General features: G+C 43.6%; 1 protein-coding gene across 1 annotated transcript in view; it reads right to left on the bottom strand.

The window, feature by feature from the left end:
- The window catches only part of HS6ST1 (heparan sulfate 6-O-sulfotransferase 1), a 269,369-nt gene extending 250,163 nt beyond the window's left edge, over positions 1-19,206 (bottom strand). The window contains exon 1 of the mRNA XM_053308616.1: positions 18,115-19,206. Coding sequence (XP_053164591.1) covers positions 18,115-18,632 — 518 coding nt within the window. The 5' untranslated portion in view covers positions 18,633-19,206. The remainder of the gene's footprint in view (positions 1-18,114) is intronic.
- Between the last annotated feature and the right edge of the window lie 4,781 nt (positions 19,207-23,987).

Raw genomic sequence — 23,987 nt, 5'->3', positions numbered from 1 at the left:
ATCTGACTAAGGAGCTTGCAGCTGAGAGGTGGACAAGACTCTCTCCTGAGATTCTGGCAATTTGCTCGATCCAGCAGAAAAAGAAATTCCAGGGAAATATAGAATTTTGTTGCTGGTTTGTTCTGGGGTAAGCAACATCCAGTGTGCAGGCTTCATCCAGTCCCGTTGCAGCCTTCTTTCCCCTTTTTCTGAAGTGTGGAGGCTGGAAACTGTGGGGAAACCAAGAAAACTGCTGCATGAACCACAGAGAAACTCGAATGTGAAGTACCCCCACTTTAGTTTGGTGGGTTTTGTACTGGTTCATCAGGCAGAGATATGAACTGTGAGGTTTCACTGGACAATTTTCTGCCTTGGAAGAGACAGAAAGTGAACATACTAATTTGGCTTAGCCAATTTTCTTTTATTCATGCAGAGAGTTGCTTTTGTCTGATTTTAGGTGCTCTTCTTTTGCAGGAGTGCAGGTGCAGGCCTGCCAAACATTATTCATCATCTGTGTATTACATTTAAAAAAAGAAAGTCAGGCTGGTAAATTTATGGCTTTTACTGAAGAACCTGCCTTATTTTCCTTATTATAGTCATTCATACCTAGAACCAGGAAGACGAGGCTAGTTGGCTGCAAAATCAACATCCATGTCTCAATCAATGGCCTGATTCAGATGTCTCGCAGAGCCAGGATTGGTTTTGCATGATGTCCTCTCGCCTTGAGCACATGTGCTCACCTCTCCCCTTTATACACAAGAGGGGAAATTATTCTGCTTCCAGACCTGGCTTAAAATAAGCCAGAATCTTTGTTAACGTCTGAATCAGGTTATCCAGGTTTGTTCTAGGCTTGTTTCCAAATTCTAAAGTTGGTGTGTGTGTGTGTGTGTGTGTGTGTGTCTATGTGTGTGTAAACCAGGATCAGGAGTAGAATTATTGTTCCCTCATGTGCAAGCTGGGGGGGGGGGCCCTACGGCTAGCAGGCTTCATACAAAAATGATTCAGACCTGGTTCCGTGTGACGTCTGAACCAGGCCCGAGTCAAATGGAGGCCTTTCAAATAAAGCACAAGAGCTGACTCAGAAGTCAGTTAAGTGGAAAAGACTGGACTTTCACAGCTTATCCCTAACCCCTGCTAACTTGGCTAAGAGGCACCTTTTAACGTAGTGATTATCTTTATTTAGCAGGGGGAGAGTAACTGGCCCTATCCACCTCCAGCACAGTACCTCCAGTGACTGTTACTGGTGTCTATCTTACGTTTCTTTTCAGATTGTGAGCCCTTCAGGGACAGGGATCCATCTTATTTTATTTATTATTTCTCTGTGTAAACTGCCCTGAGCCCTTTTTGGAAGGGCAGTATAGAAATGAAATAGATAAATAATAAATAAATACATATCCCAAAATGTTTGGAGTTTCTAGCATCTGATTTTGGCAAGAGGCACAGAACATGTTTTCTTTGATGCAGTTATTCATTTCAGCAGCCAGCTGTTTCACTGGACAGGATAAAGCAGGTCATTCTTGTTTCTTGTGCAGCAACACAACTTGTATCTTCCACTTTGCTTTGAAGAAACTTAGTTAAGGAGAGCTTAAGGAGAACCCTAAAGAGCCAGGGAGTGGGGCAGGGGAGAAGCACAAGATTAATCCTGTCTTTTCTGATTTAAAGTATGTTAACAGAAGGAATAGATGGCTGATTATGATTACAATTTAATGTTTCAGCTGCTAGTCCATTCAGTGTCTCCACTAGGAAAAGGAAAAGCTGTCAGGAACTGATGAGTCAGCAATCTCCTGCAATTTGTCTCAGCAATGCAACATTGATTCCCCACCACTACCAAATACTTGCAAGGCAGCCATTGATATCCTAACAGCAATCTTTAGTGAAAGGAAAAGGGCCACATGCTAGAGCACCTATTTTAAACACTCAGAAAAATCAATGCTATATTTACAGGACTTGATTGGAACAGGCACTTGCTGTTGGTCGATGGTGGGAAACAAAAGCACCTTAGAGGGGAACAAAAACATAGCCTAAGATGCATGTAAATGTAGCATACAAGGGTCCATTTTCTATTCAATATGCTGTTTCAATGAGCTATTAGTAGCAAATCCTCAAAAACAGCCATGGTACTCACCCTATGCAGCATCTTAAGACCCAGCAACTCAACGTAGCTATGCATCTTACAACAAAGAAGAACTGTCTATCACGTTTTCAGGATGTAGCTTGAAATACTGTCATGGGGTTTAATTTGCAAGTGTGACCAGTTTTTATTTTTGTCTCGTGGGGGGATAGTTCTTTCTGGGACTAAGTAAAACATTAATAATGAACTAGCTCACATAGTCTATAACTGCTTTACTTAGATCTCTGGGGTTGGCCAATATCACTTAGGAACTTTCATGTAAGCTGGTCTCAGTAGGATACACAGATATTTCTTTCTGACTAGACTGGAAGATGAAGTTTTTCTGTGTGTTGCATTACGAACCCTTTCTCACGATCCCATGAGAGGGCTTGACAGAAGATGGCAGGGAAGGCTACCGGAGCTTACTTTCCCCACAGACGATCCTGCTGCTGCTTCTGGCAGCGCTGAGGTGCAGGCGTCAGGACGGGTCATCACAGCCCCCGGAAATCCCACAATGTGCCACGCAAGCGCACAGTGTATTCTGAGAATCCCCCCAGCACCAGCCAGGAGCCCCACAGTATCTCAGTGCCTTCTGCAAGCAGCCAGTGCTGACACACGAGCAGTTAGACGCAGTTATAGGCGTGAGCACATCCTTAAACTTGGCTAACTGGGGGGTTTCTTCTTCTTGGCGGGTTTGCTGCTAAGGCACCACTGGGATCTGCGTGGAACCCGGTGGTTCTTATGTGCAGCCTAACCCAGTCTGGGCATCCCTAGCCCGGGTTAGGCTGCATGTGAGAACAGCCTCTATGTAAATTTGGCTTCCTAGTAAACACTTTTTGACCTTTTTTTTTGGTTAAACAGAGTTATATAAATATTATTAATAAAACTGGTCTGCTGTGTGCATTTTGTGTTTGTTCAGCTATGTTTGTGTTGCAGGAATTGCTTATATTATTATTGGTAGTGCTACTTTTATATAGTGTTAGATCATGAGGCTCTTCTCACAAGCAGCCAAGAACATAAGAATGTAAGAACAGCCCTGTTGGATCAGGCCCGAGGCCCATCTTGTCCACACGGTGGCCCACCAGATGCTGCTGGAAGCCTACAGGCAGGAGCAAGGAACCACACTTAGACTTGGCTGCACATGAAAACTGCTGGGATCCCCATGGATCCCGGTGGTGCTGTGGTGCTAAACCCAGCGCCACAGTCCAGCTCTTAGCTGAGGTTAAGGGTACAAGGGTCCTGGGATGGTGTGTCAGTGCAAGCTGCCTGCAGCCAAGCCCTGGCAGCTCATGCTTGCAGCTTGCGCTGACACAGAGATAGGTGCCTAGAGCACATGTCCCCGGGGGGGGGGTCCCCAGTGCACGGTGCTTGGTGTGCGGCATATTGTGGGGTTCTCAAAGGACAGGACAACAAGTCCCGGCCTCTGTTTACCCATGCTGCCAGGAGCAGTGTAGATAGTCATCCACACTGCTCCTGGCAGCGCTGGTTGTGTGGGCGTGTGGCTTGTGCACCACAGGGGCTCAGAGCGGCCATCTGGGGGAAGGAAGGTTGAACCCTGCCTTCTCCCCCAGCCTCCTGCCAGTGCAAGCGAGTGAATAACCCCCTTGTTTTATATTACTGTTGCATTAACTGCTATTTTGATACTGGGATATTACTGCTTTCTGAGTCTTTTTGGAAGAGAAAAGTAGTATATAAATTCTAAATATAAATATGTAATTATATGTGGATGTACAACCATGTTTTTAATTTTGTGTAATTTGATGTGCAATGTTTGTTTTGAATGCATGTTTGATGAGAGGACCAACCCACCCCACCACCCCAAACAAATAATTCACTAGTACTACTTGGTGAATACTCTGAAGTTCACTTTACCTCCAGCTTAAAACAAAATACACAATGGCTGTAGAAGCTGCAAAAGAAACACACCTAAAAAAAAGTCCACAATCTTAAAAGCATAAGAAAAGCCCTGCTGGATCAGCCCAAAGGCTTATCTGGCCCAGCATCCTGCTTCACACAGTGGCCAACCAGGAGAGCGAAAGCAATGCCCCCTTCCCATTGGTGTTCTCTAGCACCTGATTCAGGAGCATGTTCCTTCTTATTCTGATGGAAACATACCACTATACAGGATAGTAGCCACGGATAGCCCTATGTATATGCATCACAACATATCTATGGGTTGCAGTACATTTTGTAAAAACATGGACCCATTTTTACAAACACCATCAACATGCAGTGAAGAAAATGCCAGTAATGTAATCTGTGATGAAGCCTAATCAAAGAATCACTGGTTCATAAGCTGGAGAACAGTTATGCAACAAAATGTGGTGTTAACAGCATAAAAATCACTAATTGCAAATCACAGTTTTCTTCTTACAGATGACAGGCAATTGCCAAGAATTGCTTCTCTAAAGGGTGCTCTCAGCTGTTAAGATGAGCTTAGCATTAACACAAGGTAAAACGCAGAGCAGAGCAAATTTAGATGTATTTCAGATGCCACCTGTGTAAAGTCAACAACAGTTCAGGCAGAAATTAAGTGGCTGTGATTACAAGGAATGTGCGATAAAGTAACTGTTCAGAATCCTGGGGTTAGAGATAGGACACATCCTCTGATCTTCTGACACCTCCCACCTCGACCTCTGGCTTTTAAAAGCCTCCTGCCCTCCCTCAAAGGAACATATTGAAAAGTTGCTTGTTTTCTCCATTCACTTCTTACTGCTTTCCTCTAAACCTTAGGGTGACTGGTTGTTGGTGCTTAGTACTCCTCAATAGTCCCAAAGGTAATCCTTACCCAGAAGCTCCTCTATAGAATGTTTTAAGATACAATGTTCAAAAGTAAAGTACCTTTCAATTAAGAACAAGACAGGGCCCATTCACACGACCATGGGTGGGGGAGGGAGGAAGCTGCATAACCTTACCTTCCCCACAGACGATCACAAAGATGTTGCTGGGTGCGTGGATCATGCGCCCAGACAGTCCACTACAACTTTAGGCAGCACACAGGTGCAGGGGTCAGGACGCGTCCTCCCAGCCCCCAGAAATCCAACAATGTACCACATGAGTGTGAAGTGAATCCCTCCAGCGAAGGCCAGGAGTTAGGGATGTGCATGGATCCAGTAGCACCAAACCGGTTTGGTCCGCCAGCATCCGAGTCAGTTCGAAGGGCTGGGGGCTGCTTTAAGGGACAGGGAAGGTGCTGCCTACCTGCCAGCACTCTCCAAAAAAGCAGGCATACTTTCCTACTTGTAGCCCCAATCAGTGTTGCCATACTCATGGCCGTTGCGTGTGTGTTTGAAGACTGATTTGAGATCTTTTAAAAAATATTCTTATCTATGGAAGCAGCTTTTCAAAAGGTAAGAGCGACACATTTTTAAAGTAGACACCCAAGTGCAGTATGACAGCCTACTATTAATTTTTTATTCAAGGGCTAAATCTATGACTCCCAAAATTGATAGAATTTGTTTCATGGGTGGGGCAGGGGTCAAGAAACCTTTTTACAGTTCTTTAAAAATGCTATTCACTTTCAGCAACTGATCTTCACACAAACAAAAATTGAATCTGATTTAATTCACCCTTAACTTATTGGTAACAACATACAGAACCTTCTAACAGTATCTATTTCACACAAACAATTGCAGTAAAGGGAGAAAGAGGTTCACGGTGATGTTTAAATCAGTTTTGGTGTTGTCTACATCTCTAAATCTAATTTTTAAAAAGCTAAATTGATTAATATGTACATTCAGTTTTAAAATTATGCTCTTCTTTCTTCTACACAGTATTTTCAAAAAACATATTCCAGACTAGAAGAGGTACTTCGAATCGCTTGTAAAAAATATATAGTGTGAAGAAGAGTCGTCTCTGGATGGCCACATTGACCAAAAGGATTATTAGGGGGCAGGGTGTATTTTTAATTGTTTGCTCCAATTTCTTCACTGATGGAGAAATGAAAGGGGGGGGGGGAGACATAAAGCAAAGGTGTTTCCTTAGAGTTACAATAACTAAATACTGAACTGACCAGTCAATTATTCCAATCCCCACAGGAACAATGGAAAACAAAGTGGGTACTATCTAGCCGGAGTTAAATACTTCTCTGTCCCATTGATTTCAATGAGTGAATTAAGTACAAGCTTAAGTTATTACCATTGAAATCAATGTGAAGGAAGCATTTAACTCTGGTTGGATTGTGCCCAGTATATGTTTATAAATAGTCCCAGTTCCAAGGCAGAGAGAACCTGAATGACATGCATCTTTCTCTCCAGCCCTCTACCACAATGTGGTGGTTCTTTTTCTTTTCTTTTTTTTAAAGAAAGGATTTTGGAAGAGTACAGCTGAAAGGTGTTCTCCCATGCCAACCACAATATCACCACAAGAAGTTGACTCCACAGTCAGCACCATGATGACTATGGAAAATGAAGACAGCTCATGTGCTTTGCCTGGAAAAAAACAAAACAAAAAACCACCCATCCTAAATTTTCTTTGGAAAACAGGCCTTTCAGGAGAGAGAGGGGTAAAGCCAATTACTACTGAAATCAATGGGAAGGAAAGTATTTTCTTTCAATTACACTCACACAGACTGGGCAAATTCACGTGCGGGTATTCACAGAAACCAAATTTCTAGATATGCTAGATGACTGTGCCTTAGAACAAACAGTTGGTCACGGAACCAACCAGAAAGAAGGCGACCTTGGACTTAATCCTGAGTGGTGCCCAGGACCTGGGGCGAGATGTCAGGGTTGCAGAAACATTGAGGGACAGCGGCCATAGTGTAATCCAATTCAGCTTATATGCGAGTGGACCACTGCCAAGGAAGTCCAACACAGATGCGTTGGACTTCAGAAGAGGAAATTTCTCAAAAAATGAGGGGACTAAAAAATGAGGGGACTGGTAAAAGAGAAGCTGAAACGGAAAGCCGGGAGGGTCAAATCACTCCAGAAAGCATGGAACTTATTCAAAAGCACAATAATAGAAGCTCAGTTGGAATGTATACCAAGAAGGAGGAAAGGTACCACCAGGTTCAGGAGGACACCAGCATGGCTAACAAGTAGAGTCAGGGAAGCTATACAACAGAAGAAGACTTCCTTGCAAGCAAACAATAAGGGATGTTTGAGGAGCATATAGCTAGAAGTGTCAAGAGAAATAACAAACATTTATTTAAATATATCAGAAATGGACAATCTGTCAGGGAGGTGGTTGGACCATTAGATGATGAGGGCTTGAAAGGGACTATTAAGAAGGATAAGCAGATTGCAAAGAAGCTGAATGAGTTCTTTGCATCTATCTTCACAGCGGAGGATACTGACCATATACCCACTCCAAAATGGAGTGTCTCAGGCTTGCAGATGACACTAAGGGTAGTGAAATCCAAAACAGATTGTGAGGAGATCCAAAAGGATCTTTCCAAACTGGGGGAATGGGCAACAAAATGGCAAATGTGATTCAAAAGAAGCAAGTGTAAAGCGATGCAGACTGGGGCAAAAAAACCAACAACTCCACCCAACTTCACATATACACTGATGGGGTCTGAGCTGTCAGTGACTGACCAGGAGAAATCTTGGGGTCATGGTGGGCAGCTCATTTAAGTTGTCGACTCAGTGCATGGCAGCTATGACAAAGGCAAATTCCATTAGAATCTGGGGATTCATTAGAATCTGGGGACTAGGGATCATTAGAAGGGGTGCTGAAAATAAAAATTCTAATATGATAATGCCCTTATACAAATCTATGGTGGAGCTACATTTGGAGTACTGTGTGTAGCTCTGTATTAAGGAGGACATTGTAGAACTGGAAAAGGTGCAGAAAAGGGCAAAGTGATCAGAGGCCTGGGGCACCTTCCTCATGAGGCAAGGCTACAGCATCAGGGGCCTGGAAAAGATGCGACTACGGGGAGACATTATGGAGGTGTAAAATTAACCTATGGAATTATCTGCCACGGGAAGTGGTGATGGCCACAAGCTTGGATGGCTTTAAAAGGGGCTTAGATAAATTCATGGGACTTTGGTTTGGGGCGGTATAAAAATCCATTAAATAATAAATAAAAATATCAACAGCTACTAGTCTGGTGGCTATAGGCCATCTCCAGCCATCTCCATTCTGGTGGGCTCCCCAGAACGCCCCATGCACTTACATGGTGATTCTGGGACTTCCGGGGGCTGGAAGGCCCCCAAACCCCACTGTCTGGGCAGCTGATCTGACCAACCAGGGAGGCAGGTCCAGCTCTCCCCACAAACCCCCTTTAGGCTCTCCACACTGCTCGTGTGGAGAGCCTTACAGTGTTGTAATTGTTTGTATTCATTTTTACATAGCTTGGAAGTTTAAAAACAAGGAAACAGACACACCCAACAATGAACAGAATACTGTAAATGTTTTGTTTAAGGAAAAAAGGGGTTTGCCAAATGCAGATCAAACACCAATTTTATTTTATTATGTCAAGCAAATAGCTTGGCTATAGCCAGGCCCCATTTGACTTGTGCAAGTCGAAGGTCTATAAAAAATATGGCTCTATTGCATCATGAACTTTATTTTATTTTATAGTGTTATCTTCATATTTTAGACTGGTAGCAGGATATCAAGTGGGCACATGGAAGGCAAGCCCGAAGCAGATCTCAAAGCTGAGAGAGGAGGCAAGTGGGTCTATTCTAGGGTACATCAAATCATAAAAACTCTGTACATTAAAAACAGTCAAGCAAACAATATCATGGCATAGATAAGAAAGGAGCTGCATTCAATTGTCTTCTGAAGCCTGAGGATCCTCTCCTCAGAAGATAAAGAGGTGTTAATACTAAATGGCTTAGGGACATCACTTTTCACATTTTTACTCCACCCTTCCTCCCAGGAGATGGGGCAGTATACAAGTTTCACACATTTTAGCCTCCCTACAATTCTGAGGTGGGCTAGATGAGAGATGAGTCATCCCAGGTTCATGGCTGAATGGGGGGTGGATGGCTTGACCTCAGGTCATGCTGGTCTAAGTTCAACAATCTACTCACTTCACCATATTTAAACATTAGAATACCCATGTGAAGGCCACTGTAAAAGGCATTTCTGCATGGCAGCACTCCAAACAATGGAAATAATGTTTGAAAACAGCCTGCCACCTAGATACCCCAGCTCCATAGAGTAGGGCTGCTCAGCTTCAGCCCTCCAGCTGATTTTGGACTACAATTCCCATAATTCCCAACCACGGTGACCAATTAGCCAGGAATTATGGGAGTTGTAGGCCAACATCTGCAGGCGGGTCAAAGTTGAGCAGCCCTGCCATAGTGCCAGCACTGAACATTCCTAATGGTTCCTGGGACTGGTACAGAAACTCCCCATACAATGAAGGAAATCCATGTGGTGAACTATTTTCAAATGTTTTTGTGGAGTGTGCCACCCAAGTGTGGGCTATAACACTTGAATCAGTCTTAGACATGGTGAACTATTTTAGTGCTAGGCACTAAAAAGTGCCTACTGTCCCAGGATACTATTATTCCATTCCTACGAGGTACTGTGCTGTTGCTTTGTCTTTTTGGAAGGACCTTTAAGGGCTATTGTGCAATGTGAAAGACAGAATTCTAAAATGAGCTTACATTCTATACTATGTTTCAGAGTGTGTTTTCTGACATGCTTTGGGGACCTTTTAACTACAACTTCTGCATCAGAATGGGATCAGAAGGGACATAAAAGTTGCTAATTTTAATAATTAGGTAGTTTTATTTGGCTTATAAAGAATATGAGATCAGTTTTCATCAAGAGAACAAATTTAAAAACAAATCACACTCTAGGCAATTATCAAGGCATAAAATAAAGACAATAACATGTGGATGACTTAAACAGCGGGTTAACAGGGCATTTAAGGGTTAAGGGTCTAAAAACAGAACTCCTAAAGTTACTAAAAATAGGGAAATCAGCAGTCTGTTGCTTCAAATGATTAGTGCAAACTTGGACAGGATGGAAGCCTGCTTTTTAGCTTCTACACAGAAGTGTGCACATGTGTAGAACACAGTTTACAGACAGAACAAGAATAAAATGCTCTTCCTGCACATAGATTCATGCAACACAAATGTAGCGGGGGTGGGGAGGATAGCTTAAACAAGTCAACGAAAGGGAGTCAACAAAAGACAGAAAAGTTTAAAGACAAAAGGTAGCTTGAAACCAAAGAGAAATACCGGTCCAAAATCTGTTGAATTGAGCCTACACTGTCAAAGTAGAGTGAAGCTAGAGAGAGATTAGATGTTGCAGCCCAGAAAGAGGAAAAAAAATAGAGCTACACAGGGATCTGTGTTAGGCCAAATTCCCTCACCTTTTTGCTCAAAAAATCTTAACATTGTGGCGTATGGAGGATGGAAATTATTTCAGGAGGTACTAACTACTCCTGGAATGACCACTGATGGTTCAAAGATGGCTGTTAAAGGTTCTGAACAAAGAACTGGACTAGCTTGAACAGGGAATGCCCTGGAACATCCCTGGCTAGTGGATTCAGGAGAGACATTTGATAAGGAAAATCCTTTTAGAGTGGAGCCAGTATTTTTTCATACCTGATAACGCTGTTTGGCATAGCAGCTATTTCTGCCTGTCTCCTGAGGGATTATGAATCTTTGGAATCATGCTTTGAGGGGTGCTGGATGTTTAATTTACTTAAAGGTTAGCAACTCTGAACTCTCAATCCCTTTGTCCAGGGTGTGAAGGGGAGAAAGAAACTGCCCTGCATCCTGTTGCTCAAGTTGTTTCTAGTTGCCCAGGATCTGAGTATGAAGATTGTCTATGTGTTGGGGTCGGGGGTAAAATAGGTTGGAGTGTCCTTAACAACCATACTAAAAACTTGTTTAATGGATTCATATGGTACAATTTTGCAGAGCAGTGCTTCAAACTCAGCCTATGTAAGAGCAAAGAAAGGGCATTTTGTTGTTGTTGAAAAACAGTATATAAATATTAACATTCATCATCATCATCATCATCATCATCAATGCAAGGAGATTCTCTGAATAAACTCTTAGTTGCAATGACCAGGTAAGTACCAACTATTACCAAGAGAGGCCATATAGTCAAAATGTCATGGCAGCGATTCAAGGATGGTCAATGACAAACACAGGTCTCTATGTCAGCTTTGGCTACTACAATATGAAAATGGTTGCATAGGCAGTCAGCTATGCACAATACACACACAACTGACTTTCATGTCCGGCAACAGAAAGGCCAAGTCAAAGTTTTATATAAGCAATAGCACAACTGGCTACAGGGGCTGATATTCTACACAACAGAACGTCAACATTAGGGACCCACTAGGGACTGCTGTGAAACAAGAAGGACAGCCCTGATGATGAACGACAACAGGCATCGGAAATGTTGAAGTAGCACTGCACAACCCAGAAGCTGGTTTAAGTCATTCCTCAGCTGTCCCGTCACAAAACGCAGTCGAAGCTACCTTCATCTTGTGCAGCAGCCTCGGCGGGTCCTTAGTATCAGCGTTCTGCTGCACAGAATGTCTGTCACTGTTATTATTCTTGGTTTATTCTAATGTAACCCAAGAGACCTAATTTGCAAAAAAAACAAAAACAAAAAAACCCTTGCCAAAAAGAATATTAAAGATCCTGATGCTAGTGCCTAGCATGGCCTTTATGATGCAAATATGGGTACAGTATACAAGGCAAATAGGGCAGAACTGTCCAACTATGCTACACTTCTAAAACCTCTTCCAACCCCACTTTCTGCAGGATTTTCAGGGAGCACTCTGACCATTTGGCTGTGACATCAGGGCCACAGACTTCCTCCAAATGCACTATGTGAGTTACTGTTGACTCCTAGCATCAGAGCATGCAAACAAGCCCAGGGATAATTTGTTGCCTGAGGAGCCCTTCACCCAATTCCCTGCTCTGTTACCGTGAAGCACAGGATGGTCCTCAAGCACGTACACAAAAGTTCAAGTCTGTGTTCTGGCAGTTCAGTGTAAAACATCTCAAGTCAGTCTGTCTCTTGGCAAAGTGCCATCAGAGCCTCCAAGTGTGCATACAATGACTATCCCATCAAACCCAAATTTGCAGGAAGGGAGAAAGAAATGGTACCAAGCTGTGAAAGTCCACAGCACAGCAAGCAAACAAAAGCCATCACGCTACTAGGGCCCTGTTGTTTCTTTTAAAGCTGAAAAAACACAAACAAAGGGTGAAAACAGCTTGCCAAAGAAGCTGGGGAAGTCATCCCATTGATCCATTTAACAATATTTAAGCCTAGAGAGGCAGACAGCTCTATTTTTGTCCAGGTGCTTGTGGATCATTCTCTCACTTTAACAATCAGCCACATCACTTGATAGCAGAGCTCTCTCCCCACCCCCTCCGCCTTCTTTTTTTTAATCCTGCCTTTAATTTTTAGAGTGTGATCACAGGAGGGGTGTTCCTAACAGTTCTGAAAGCAGAGTGAGAAATTCAAATGAGAGGCTCAGCAGGCCAAAGTTCGGTGACAGATTCCTGTAAACGTGCACACAAAACCCAGATTAAGAAAGCCTCTTGAGAAGGCTCATGTAAAAAAGTAAAACTGGAGGAGGAGGAGAGTGGGAGGAAAGGGACAGGGTGGGGGGCAGAAAGAAAGAAGCAATGCAGTTCTCTCATTCTCAGCAGAACCAAGCCTCATACAGTAACCAACTGCTTTCAGAGTTTTAAGGAGTCACATGTCTAGTCAATCACTTCTAAGCAAGAATATGAAATCAGATAATGTTCCTGTCTTTCTCCTCCAGCTACAGCTTCCTACAGAGCCAAAAGCAGCTAGGGAGGGAAAATGACATGGAAAAAGGCACGGGAGGAAAGGATGGAACATCATCTCCCACAGCACCACATCTCCAATCTTCAAAGCAATCCCTTTGGACATCTCTTAATAATGTATCTCAACTGACATGTCTGGTTTGGCCCTCAGGAAAGCTGGGTCAATAACTTACCTGGAGTGAAAGGAAGTAATTGTGTTAATTTCTCACAGGCTGCATTCCTTCTGGAACAATCAACAGTGAAAACAGCAACCCACCTACTATTACTTTTGGGCTGCACATGTTCAATCCTCTTTTCTATGTCATGAAATAAAGTCCTTTACCTACATATGATGAGTCACTGAGCGAATCAGTTTGCTATGTTGCTCCTAAAGCAAAGCAAAGAGATCATATCCCAAGTGCATGTCGAACAATTCTCCCCAAAACTCAAGCTGCATTTTATTCTTGGAATCAGAGAACAAACAAGAGATGTGGGCTTTTAACAGTAATCCCTAAAATACTGTAAGCTTGTATAATTGTCCATCTTTCTGCTCTCCATCCACCCTCTTCAAAAGTCACAACAATACATTGAACACGCAGAATGCAGGTCAATGTGATGTCATCACAGAGTCATGGGAATTATACAAGCGACAATTTAAGTGTCCCTTGTGAAAAAGGTCTCGACGTCATTAAGTCCAACCTGGAGCAGGAAAACAACAAAAGCCATCACGTTATGAATGCATCTGACATGCACAGGTTATGGAATGTAACGCAAGAATGCATTTAGCAGTGCTAAAATGGCACTGCTTACAAGGTTAACAATCTTTCAGCTCATGATTTGTATGCATTTATTGGTACTACTGAACAACCTTCAAGAATGCCTGTGAGACACTGGAAGATGAAAGACCCAAGACCTCTTCTTCCTGAGCAAACTACAGCTTTCCTACACTTACTGCTCTGATGCAATAACATGTAAGTGCACATTAGTAAGTAGCAAATTACAGAATGGAAGAGGCTGATACATACTTTCATAATGGTAAACCTAATGGTTGCACTTGAGAAAAAGCTATTTCAGCAACTAACGGCCTGATCCTATCAATGTAAGTGCTATGTGTTGTAAAGAGCAAGTCTCACTGAATGGAACTTGTTTCCTAATAAATGTCCTTAGGATTAGAGACAAAGATTCTACAAGTGAAATGGATCTGAACCAATGGATTTATCGAATTCTCTTTCAAATACATTTTTTAGAAGCCAACCTAATTTCAACAGGAAAAGAGAGCTGTGAAACTCAACATCTTGCACATGCTTAAACAACAGAAGCTGGTGCAACAAAAGAGATCACCCAACGCTTTTTTTCTTTTCTCAGCAGTCTCTGTAATGTGTGCCAGACATAAAAAGCATAGGCTGTTCCATTATCCTAGATACATTATTCAGAGGGGGGAAATGAAGTGATACAGTCACCACTGTAGTGGAAATAATGCAAGAATGAATCCCTTTTCTATCCCAACAAAGGAAATTCGCTCCACCAGTGGTTTTACATAAACAGCTCTTGTTTATGAAGCCAGATTTCATTACGAACAGGAGAAATGTTATCTTTTTGTGGACATGCTGAAATGGTCAGCAGTACAATAGCCCTATGTGATAGGGCAATATTACTAAGTCAACCAGCAGCTCATTTATCATTATCAAAAACATTCCCAGTACACAGTTAATGAATGGCCAGAACATATTTATGTATATCTATGTAAACTGCTTTGGAAACTTTTGTTGAAAAGCAGTATATAAATATCCGTTGTATTCGTAGTCATATTGCATACTAATAGAGGAAGGTTACAAACTAAACCTGCACCTCACCATGGATTCTTCATGGCCAAACATCAAGACCTTCGCCAAACTAAGCAGGGCATCATGGAACACACAAACCAAAGGGCAAGCCACAGTTGAACACCAAGGCATGCACACTGGGATATTCTTTTCCATCCCATACATTTTGCAATCAGTGGCTGACATCCAGACTAAATAACTCAATGTACTACACATGAGTTATTCTAAAGAACTACTTAATTTCACTAGGACTACTCAGGAGTAATTCCACCGGGCTATTAGCCAGTCAGTTTAAGGCTGCAATTCTATAACAGTTACTTGGGAGCATGTCCCATTAAACTCAGTGGGGCTTACTTTTGAGCAAATATGCATAGGACCAAGTTTTAAAAGTGACATTTGCTAAGTGCTACTATTATCAGATGAAAGGTGAATGGCAAATTCGCTTCTCAAAAGAATATTTAGCCAAAACTAAGACTTTAGTGGTCACTGCTGCCAGCAAGGCCCTTATTCTCACTAGCCCAAAATTCCAAGATTCAGCATGCAGGTTTTAATTCAAGAGAGAGAGACATGCAGCTGGATCCACCCATACATCTGTGTTCTGGTCTTTATGCAAAGTTAATGATTTGCTAACTGGGAGTCAAAGTTCAGATTTTTGTTCCTCAGCACAAAAGCCCCAAGAATGCAAACACTCATTCAATTTAACTTGTGAGATATTTTTCTACACTGCAACTTTTTGCCAAATATCAGTACAGTAAACATGGAAGGCATTTGTTTGCAAGTGTTTACACATGTCTTTACAAAAAAGAAACCTGAAAAGACTTGGCTCTTTGGGATATTTCCTTTGGTTTGATACTCTTGAGCCAGTCTGCATAATGGCACACCATAGGACAGCATGAGAGCAATTCATACTGAAACTCACCAAGATAGCTTGAAAATACAGCAACAATAGCAGAATCAATAAACATAATTAATAACTGCATGCAGCACGGCATGCTGAACAAGTAGAACTGAAATGGAGCAAAAAACCAGAAGAAACAAGTATAGCAGTAGTGATAAGAATAACATCCTCTGTTCCAGCTCCCTAGGCTGCCTACTCACTGGAAGGATTATAAAGGATATTAACAATATACATGCACAGCACATGGCATTAACAAATGTGAGCATAAAATCCTGCAGAGCTATGGGAGCAAAACTTTGGAACAAAAGGCTCTAAAGGGTAGTAACGATCAATGATTTACACTCACTAGATACGACAGTGACTGAACAAAAGCTCTCTGAATGAGACTCCACGTATTAAAATTAGAAAGCCAGGAATTAGAAACATCTCTGATGATTTAAAGAAGCAAAACCAGCTTTGAGAATCAGGAGTGAGCTAACAACCTACTGGAAAGACCAAGGATTATAATGAGAAATATGACAAGAAGGAGAGCAACATTTTTCTGTGAAGTTGGGACATAAAAAGTGAAGGTGAATAGTGCAGGGAGAGCACAAAAAATATAGAAGGAAGCATGCCTATTAACCTCCCTTGCTTGCAAGAGGCTGAGTTTTAACTGCCTGCTTCTCAAAACCACACTAATCCAGGTAAAGGGAGAGGAAATCAAGAGCAAACACAATAAGAGCAGTGATGTTTGGTGACTGCAGTTTGGAAAGACAGCACACAAGTACACATGGAGGATGCAACCAGGTCATAGATAGATTTGTGGCATCTACAATGAAAAGTAGGGATGGGGTGCACAGTCCAATTGAGAAGGTACATCAGCAGGGTAAGAAGGAAGGGGGACGTAACTGGATGATGAATAGGACAGTCTAAGAGGAAAGTTGAAAGGTTTAAAGGCAGGGATATAGCATGGAACAAGGCCAGATTAACAGGAATGCAGTGCATTTCTTAAATATTATACTCTGCACATTATTTGGATGGAAGAGCAGATTAAAAGGAGAGGAAAATGACTGCTACTAAGATAGCGGGATACAGTGTGTCCAGAGGCGACAAAGGCAATGTTCAACATAACAGAAAAGTAAGGCAAAGAAGTGTGCACCTGGTAAAGGTGTCTAGCACTGGAAATGATACCTAAAGCAGGGGAGCACAAAGGCCAGGAATCCCATGGTGAGGTGCAATGTAGGTTGCAGTGTGCTTCAGATAGGAGGGCTTTAGTGCAGAGGAATAAGAAGAGTTTCAGAGTCAGAATGAGAGATGCTGACTGCAGTGCAAGAGACAGGTTTGCAATTAGGTGGGGTGCAAAGTCCAGAGGTAAGTCTATGCAGCATACAGGTGTTATGGGCATCCCAGAATTAGATGACAAGGAGCTGCCAGAGTATGAAGGCTGTGATGGAAGAGCAGCACTACTCAATTTGTAAAATAAAAAACAATGGGGCTGCAAGTTGCCTGAAAAGTACACAATCTGACTCAGAATCAGAACCTCTCCCCTCCATTCCTAAATGTATGTGGATTGTCTTTAATAGGGTGAGGGAATGACATTTTACACATACACAGGAGCCCCTTCCTCATCTATATCGAGTATCCAGATGTAGCCAACCACCTCCGCACCAAACAGTCATACCTAATGCATAGTAGAGCTCCAGTATTTGTACTGGCTTATGGGACCAAGCCCAGGGTCCAGTTATGGCCTATGGGAAGTCAAGCTCTGGAGTGTACTCAGCAGGGAATGTTGCTAGCAATATACAGTTGTGATATAAAGGGACATGGAGATCGGGAGGTATGGTGGAGCACATAAAAGAGTTCATGGGTACAGCATGACAGTACACAGGCTGCAGTGGATAGGGCTGTCACCCTTTTTTCTATTAGGCTCCTAACACAGCTATAACATTTGAATGACAGGCAGCGATCCCACAGGTATAGAGTTTGTCCTTTCCCCCTCAGCATGGGCATTCATCTGCTGAATGTCTGTCTGCTATGCAGTTACTACCAATCTCTGACTGGCAACCCTAGAGGAGCAGGAAACTGCCCTGCGAACAAATTCACAGGACTAAACCGGCATGTTGAAAAAACAGCATTAGCGAACCTGCAACCGAACCAGGTGGGGCCCAAGCGGCCATGCCACACACACTCAACCTTGTATTCCCTGTCTCCCCACAAAGTTGTCCAAAGTGGATTTGAGGGCCAGATCCATTTAAACGGGGTGAGCTGAGTGGGCTCACCTAGCAGGCAGAGCCAGCCTTTTACCTCCCTTTCCTCAACAGGCCACGGTGGTCTTGTGAACCACCCCCCTCCAAGAGGCTACTGAGCACAGTGGGGGGGGAGGAACAGGAGGTGTTCAAGGCCACCCTTCGGGACCAGGGACAATGCCCGGACCCCTCCCCGGCGAGGCTGAAGTGCCAAGTGGCTGCCTGACTGGGAGAGGGGTGGGCAGGTAGAGACACAGACAGGTAAGTGGACGCCACTGGCGCTGGGCGTCGGGGGTGGTGGAGGAGAGCAGGGGTCGAGAGAGCGCCACTTGCGCGGCGAGCTTCCCGCCTCCTCCTCCTCAGTCTGCCTCACCTGGGAGATTTGGCAGCGGCGCTCTCCCGCTTGTCCAGCACGCCGGGCACGCAGTTGGTGAGCTCGGTCCAGTCGGCGTGCAGCCCGCAGCTCCAGCCGGTGGAGAAGCGCGAGAAGAGCCAGGTCTCCCGGCGGTTGGGCCGGTAGCAGGTGCACTTCTTCTGGCCCGGCCGGCAGTCGCAGGGCACCTCGAGGCGCACGTTCTGCACCAGGTGGCGGCCGAAGGTGGTGCCGCCCGTCTTCTGGATGTGCAGGAAGACGATCACGTCGTCGCCCTTCATGTCGAAGGCGAGCTGCCGCTCCAGCTCCCGCACGGGGAAGTAGTACTTCTTCACGTAGTGCGGATCCGGCGTGGGGAACAGGTCGAGCTCGTCCTGGTACGAGCGGCCGCTGGGCGAGCCCAGGCTCAGTCCCGGCCCCACATACTGGTACAGGATGAGCATGAAGCACACCGAGCCCGCCACGATCAGCAGGAACTTGCTGTTCCTCTCAACCATGGTCCTTCCAGCGCGCTTCATATGCCACCATCTCCCAGCAATGGGGAGGCGGCGGCGGCGGCTGCTGCTGCTGGATGTGCTGGCGGCGAGATCTGCTCCTTTGCTTTCTTTCCCCTTTGCCGCCTCCAAACAAACACAACAAGAACCGAGGCTCCCTTTGCAAAAGGAGGGGGGATTTCCCTGCTGCTGCTGCTGTTGCTGCTGCTCCTCCCCCCTTTCCTTCCCCACCCCCCCAGTCAGATCCGCAAAGGGACTCTCCCCTCCTGCGAAGCGAAAAGCGAGAATCTGTCGTGGGGGCTGGGGGGAGAGACAGAGATCGGTGCCAATTGCGCGCCCCCCCCCCCCCCCCCGCCGGCGGCGGTGCCGCCTCTCTCACAGCCCCGTCCCGCCTCTGCCCACAGGACTTTGCTTCCTCCTTGCCCCAGTCCCAGCCTTCCAGGCAAAGGGGCAGACGCCACGCGCAGCACCCAGGTCTTGTGCGGAGCTGGCCGCCGCCGCACGCTAGTTCAAGTCCTTCCTGCCTCGCTTCCTATTGCAAAGCCCCACCATGATCTGAGCCCAGCATGCACAGCGCCGCCTCCTCTCGCAGCTCCCGGCGCACACTGGAGAAGGGAGAGCAGAGCAGCAGCAGCAGCAGCGACACAGGCACGCCGCAAAGCCAGCGCTACTAGGAGGCTCCCGAGTTGCAAGCGCCCGCCCGCAGAGCCTTTCCCCCCGCCTAGTTACTTCTGCTTTCTGGGCTTTTATATATATGTATATACACACACACACACACATACACCTCTTACAAAAAAACGATGCATTAAGTTCTTAAATCACGGGGAGATATACATACCACTTTTTTTGGGGGGGCGGGGAGCTTCATGGACTTTATCATTGTATAGAAAGTGTAACATTTCTCATGGCCTTCAAGAAGGCCATAAAAACCACTTATTTCTAACCAAGCTTTTAATAGTTTTAACTTTTAAATGGTTTTTAACAGGGTTTGTTGTTGTTGTTTGATTTTTGTTTTTTGTTTGGTTAGGTTGGAAACCGCCTGAGACTTTATATGATTTGGCAGTATATAAATACATACACACACAGATATATACATACATATACAATTTACATGGTTGGTAGAAATTCAACAGATCTGAACTTTCCCTAGCACAATGATTTGGTATATACTTTTTGAAACTTATATACTGTACTAGTTGGTTTCAGAACATATATTGAGGGGACAGTTGTGATCAAATATTGGCCTCCATTGTGTTGTATGCTGTACATTTCTGATGCTGATTGATTTGTTATATTTTTTAATATGACTATGTAGGCTCCACTGAAAAGCAGCTTATAAACTTTAAAATAAATATTCTCAGAATTGCCTTTCCTATTTTTAACTTGCAATATGTTATTCACATAGGCACCTAAATAGGGGTGTTTTAGCATTAAACAGACTGTTTCTATACCTTCTCTATCTGGACCCTTTAAGGAAACCTACAATTTCTCAACAACCACACTGAAACAGAAATTCTCATGTTTTTCTTCCTATGATTATCATGATTCAATCTAGGGACCTCTCTAATTATGCCCCCCCCGCCCCACAATCTACTAAAGCAGCAGTCCTATGCATTGAACACAGTGGAACATACTTCTGGGTAAACATGCATAGAATTGCATTGTAAATCCTCACAGATAACCCTGAAAGGTTGCCTCTCCTCAGCCATCAGGGTCACCAAGGCATCAAGAGGAGGAGAATTCAGAGCCACAAAGTGGATGAGACTGTACCCGTCTCAATGAACTATTCACTCTGCAACTGTAATTATCACTTCAGGTGAAAGTTGTGAAAGACTTCTTTTTAAATTAGCCCACAAAAGAGGGAATCTTGTCATTGTCATGTGATACATTATTTAGTTCCTCTATGGAAAACATAAGCAGCAAGGGCATTTTCATGAAAAACAAGCCCCCCCCAATGCTCCTGTCACCTCAATCACACTAATCCTTCCATTGTGATGTCACAAATGGTTGCCATTCTGATGTCACAAAGGCAGGATTATGAGGGTGGGAAGTGGTGGAGAATACATAGCAGAAGCATGCCGCCAAGGGAGCTCATGATTAAGGAAAACATGAACAAACCTGAAGTGGCTGTGAGAACAAATCCAGCACCAATACACCATTGATGGCAAGTGCTTTTATGGAGTTTAAAAACCTCCAAGCACATTTGTGTTTAAAATGCTATGCAGCTGGCACCCAAAATGGTTAAAACATTCCTTTAAAAAATATGGGTAGCATTTGTACTGTAGCTCAGGATCTTGTCTCTAGCAGTGTCTTCATAGTTGCTGGCTAGGGAGGAAGATGCAAGAAAGCACACCACAAATAGGACTAATATGCCTCCATGATCTGAGGAGTAATCAAGACCAGTGAATGAGCAGTGAAACTGTTGTGTTTTTGACATTCAACCATAAATATTTATTTAATATTTATTTAACAATAAACCAGGTGATGTGCCAACCAGGGGGTTTCCTAAGGAAAATTTAGAACTGCACAGTGGGAGGTAATCTTTATTTGCATGCATAGCACGCACTGCTGCAACACACCTGTACATTTTTCTCTTGTGTGTTTTCTTCTTTATTGCTTTCTTAGAGGGATATTTCATGACATTTGGAAGCCTACACAGAGTGGGAGCATGCAGTTAATCAATGGACATCTCCACCTTTTTGTCTACCACAACATGCCGCCCATGCATATGTGGGATCCTAGGCCAGCAGTGGTCTACTGGATCAGGCTGTGGTGCTATCAAATTTCTGAGAAGTCAAGAGTCAAGGAGCAGTCATATTTTGGTGCTGTCTTTTCTAAAGTAAATTCAAAAGGGCAATTTTTAGAGTTTGAACATGAAACTTCTGAGGACAAGGCCATCAGAAACACCAACCCTAAGAGGAAATCCAAGTCATTTTGAGGTCTTCAGCAAAACAAGAGCAACAAGTTGTTGAAGTAAGAACAAATCAGCCCACTTTCCTTTCACTGTCTCTACAACTGGACTAAACTGGGTTCAAATCAAGGTCCACAAGTTCGATCTCTTTTACCTCAAATGTTCATGTGTCCATCTTGGATTGGGGTGGATGAAATCATTACAAACGACACCATTGAGGTGTCCCTATGTGTCACTAAGCTGTAGTAAATTTGGTTCAGATCAGTTAGGTGGTTCACATTAGCCCACTTGTGTCTCAAAGGTTTACGCGTCCACCATCTTGGATTGGGGTGGATGACATCATCACAAATGACACTATTGGGGCATCCTTATGTATCCATACAATTGTAGCAAACGTGGTTCAAATCAGTTAGACTGTCCACAAAAGTTTATGTTTCCGCCATCTTGAATTGGGTTAACACAGAATGCCAGGTGATCTCATAAGCCTACTGGAAAGTAGGCTAAAAAAACACAAATGACATGTTATGCATTGCAACATGTGTTGAATTAAAAAACAAAACTTTTTAATAGTCTTTCTTCATTTAACTACCAATTCAGAACTGCACAACATTCCTATTACAGATGCCCATTTTGTGCAGAACTAGACATTAGAAAAAGCCCAGATGTCAACAGTAGTGATGACTTTTGGTTGTTGTTTCTTTCTGGGCTTTTCACTTCCTCTTTTTGACTGAAATCTCCCAGTGGCGGTTTAGGGAGAGGCAACAGCTCAGTGACAAAGCACATTTTTGCATATAGAAGTTCTCTGGTTCAGTCCATAAATGGTTTGGGAAGGAGCCCTGTCTGAAACCCTGGAGAGCTACTGTCCATCAGTGAAGACAATATTGACCAAGATGGACTAAAGGTCTCACTCTATACTGCCTTATGAAGGCAGCATAATGTGTCAACTTCTTTCCAGGCATGTACCTTTGGAGAGTGGGTTTGTGTTTGTCCTTCTCTCTGGTGGCCCCTGCATGCCAGCCACACCCCCTGCATGTGACATCACATTCAGTGGGCACGACCAGCTCCCAGAAGGGCCTGGGTGGCGCTCTGGAGCTCATCTCCCAGCCGGCTTCATTGTCGGCTGGGTTTTCTTCATTCTCTCCCTCAGGGAGAGAACCAAGCTGGCTGGGAATTAGGCTGGCGATCATGAGAATAGCCCCACTATATTGCTGGAAGCTACATATGACATCTCTCCATGTGAGTGCAATCACCACAGATTGTGAATGTATGGAATTGCCTTGTACTGAGTCAGAACATCAGTCCATTTAGACAAATGCTATCTACTTTAGTTAGCAACATCTTACCAGGGTCTCAGGCAGAAAGCTTCCTCATCACTTGCTACCCAGATCTCTACCACTGAGGTATGGCCCTTCATTGAGTTTGTAGATGGCCAAAATGGCACCAAAGGGTATTCAAATCCTCCCTTACGGAAACAAAATATGATAAGCTAAAATTGAAGGAACTCCCTCCTCCATATATTTTCTCTTAAAACTATTTCCAATAAGTAGACTGGAATATAAAATAAGATTAGTTGCAAGATGTAGAGGAAGGGCGAATTATGTAATTCAGGTCTTCCTATACTACAGAAAATAAAATCTTTATAACACCCCAGAGAATCACACAGGGTTCATGCTGTTTATTAGCTTTGATTTTTCCCCCTTTAAGAAATGTCTGCTAGTGACTTTATCCTCATTTTTTGTGTCCCACTTTTCAGAATAATCATTATAACCCATCATTACAGAAAGACGTCAGTGGACAGTTGGAAGTCAATTTAACTTGGGACTGTATACCTTGATTTGGGAAGTAGTGGCATTTATGCACTATTTTATGTAACTGGTTGAAATATATGTGAGATTGTAAAGAGCCACAAAGCAGTTTGCGCTATTGATGTTTGCCTCTGGTTGTAAAATGGAATAACCCACTGAGTATTAATTCTGAGTAAGAGTTCTTTACTGTAGAATGAGTTAGCAGCAAATGTGAAGTGTGAGGAGAATATTATGCAACTTTTGTTTACTTATAGCATATTGATACTTGTCTGTAAAAATGGAGCTACTCGAATAGATCTTCCAGTACTAGTATTCTATAGTTGATGAGTATATTGTTTGTGACTGTGGAATAAGAATGCACCAAAGCAACTTATAAATGCAGAGCATATTATGCCTGAAGAAGAGACTTCATATGGAAGGCTGATACTTTCTGTATTAAAGGAGGGTTTATTTCCATTTTGGGGGAAAAGACTGCAGTTGAGTACCCCATTCCCCAGCAGATTCAAACATAGGACTCCACTGTATATTTCTCAAAACGTGATTCATAATCCTCTGAACAGCCTCCTTATTTCAGAAGCACGGCTACCAAATGCTGGGGATTAGCAAGAGGGGAGGAACACTGCTATCATACCCCACTTGAGAATGTCTCTGTGGAATTTGGCT

Source organism: Hemicordylus capensis, chromosome 3, assembly GCF_027244095.1.
Source record: "Hemicordylus capensis ecotype Gifberg chromosome 3, rHemCap1.1.pri, whole genome shotgun sequence".
In the NCBI taxonomy this organism is placed as follows: domain Eukaryota; kingdom Metazoa; phylum Chordata; class Lepidosauria; order Squamata; family Cordylidae; genus Hemicordylus; species Hemicordylus capensis.
The sequence above is the reverse complement of the archived record's forward strand: the minus strand, read 5'-3'. Positions and strand labels throughout refer to the sequence as shown.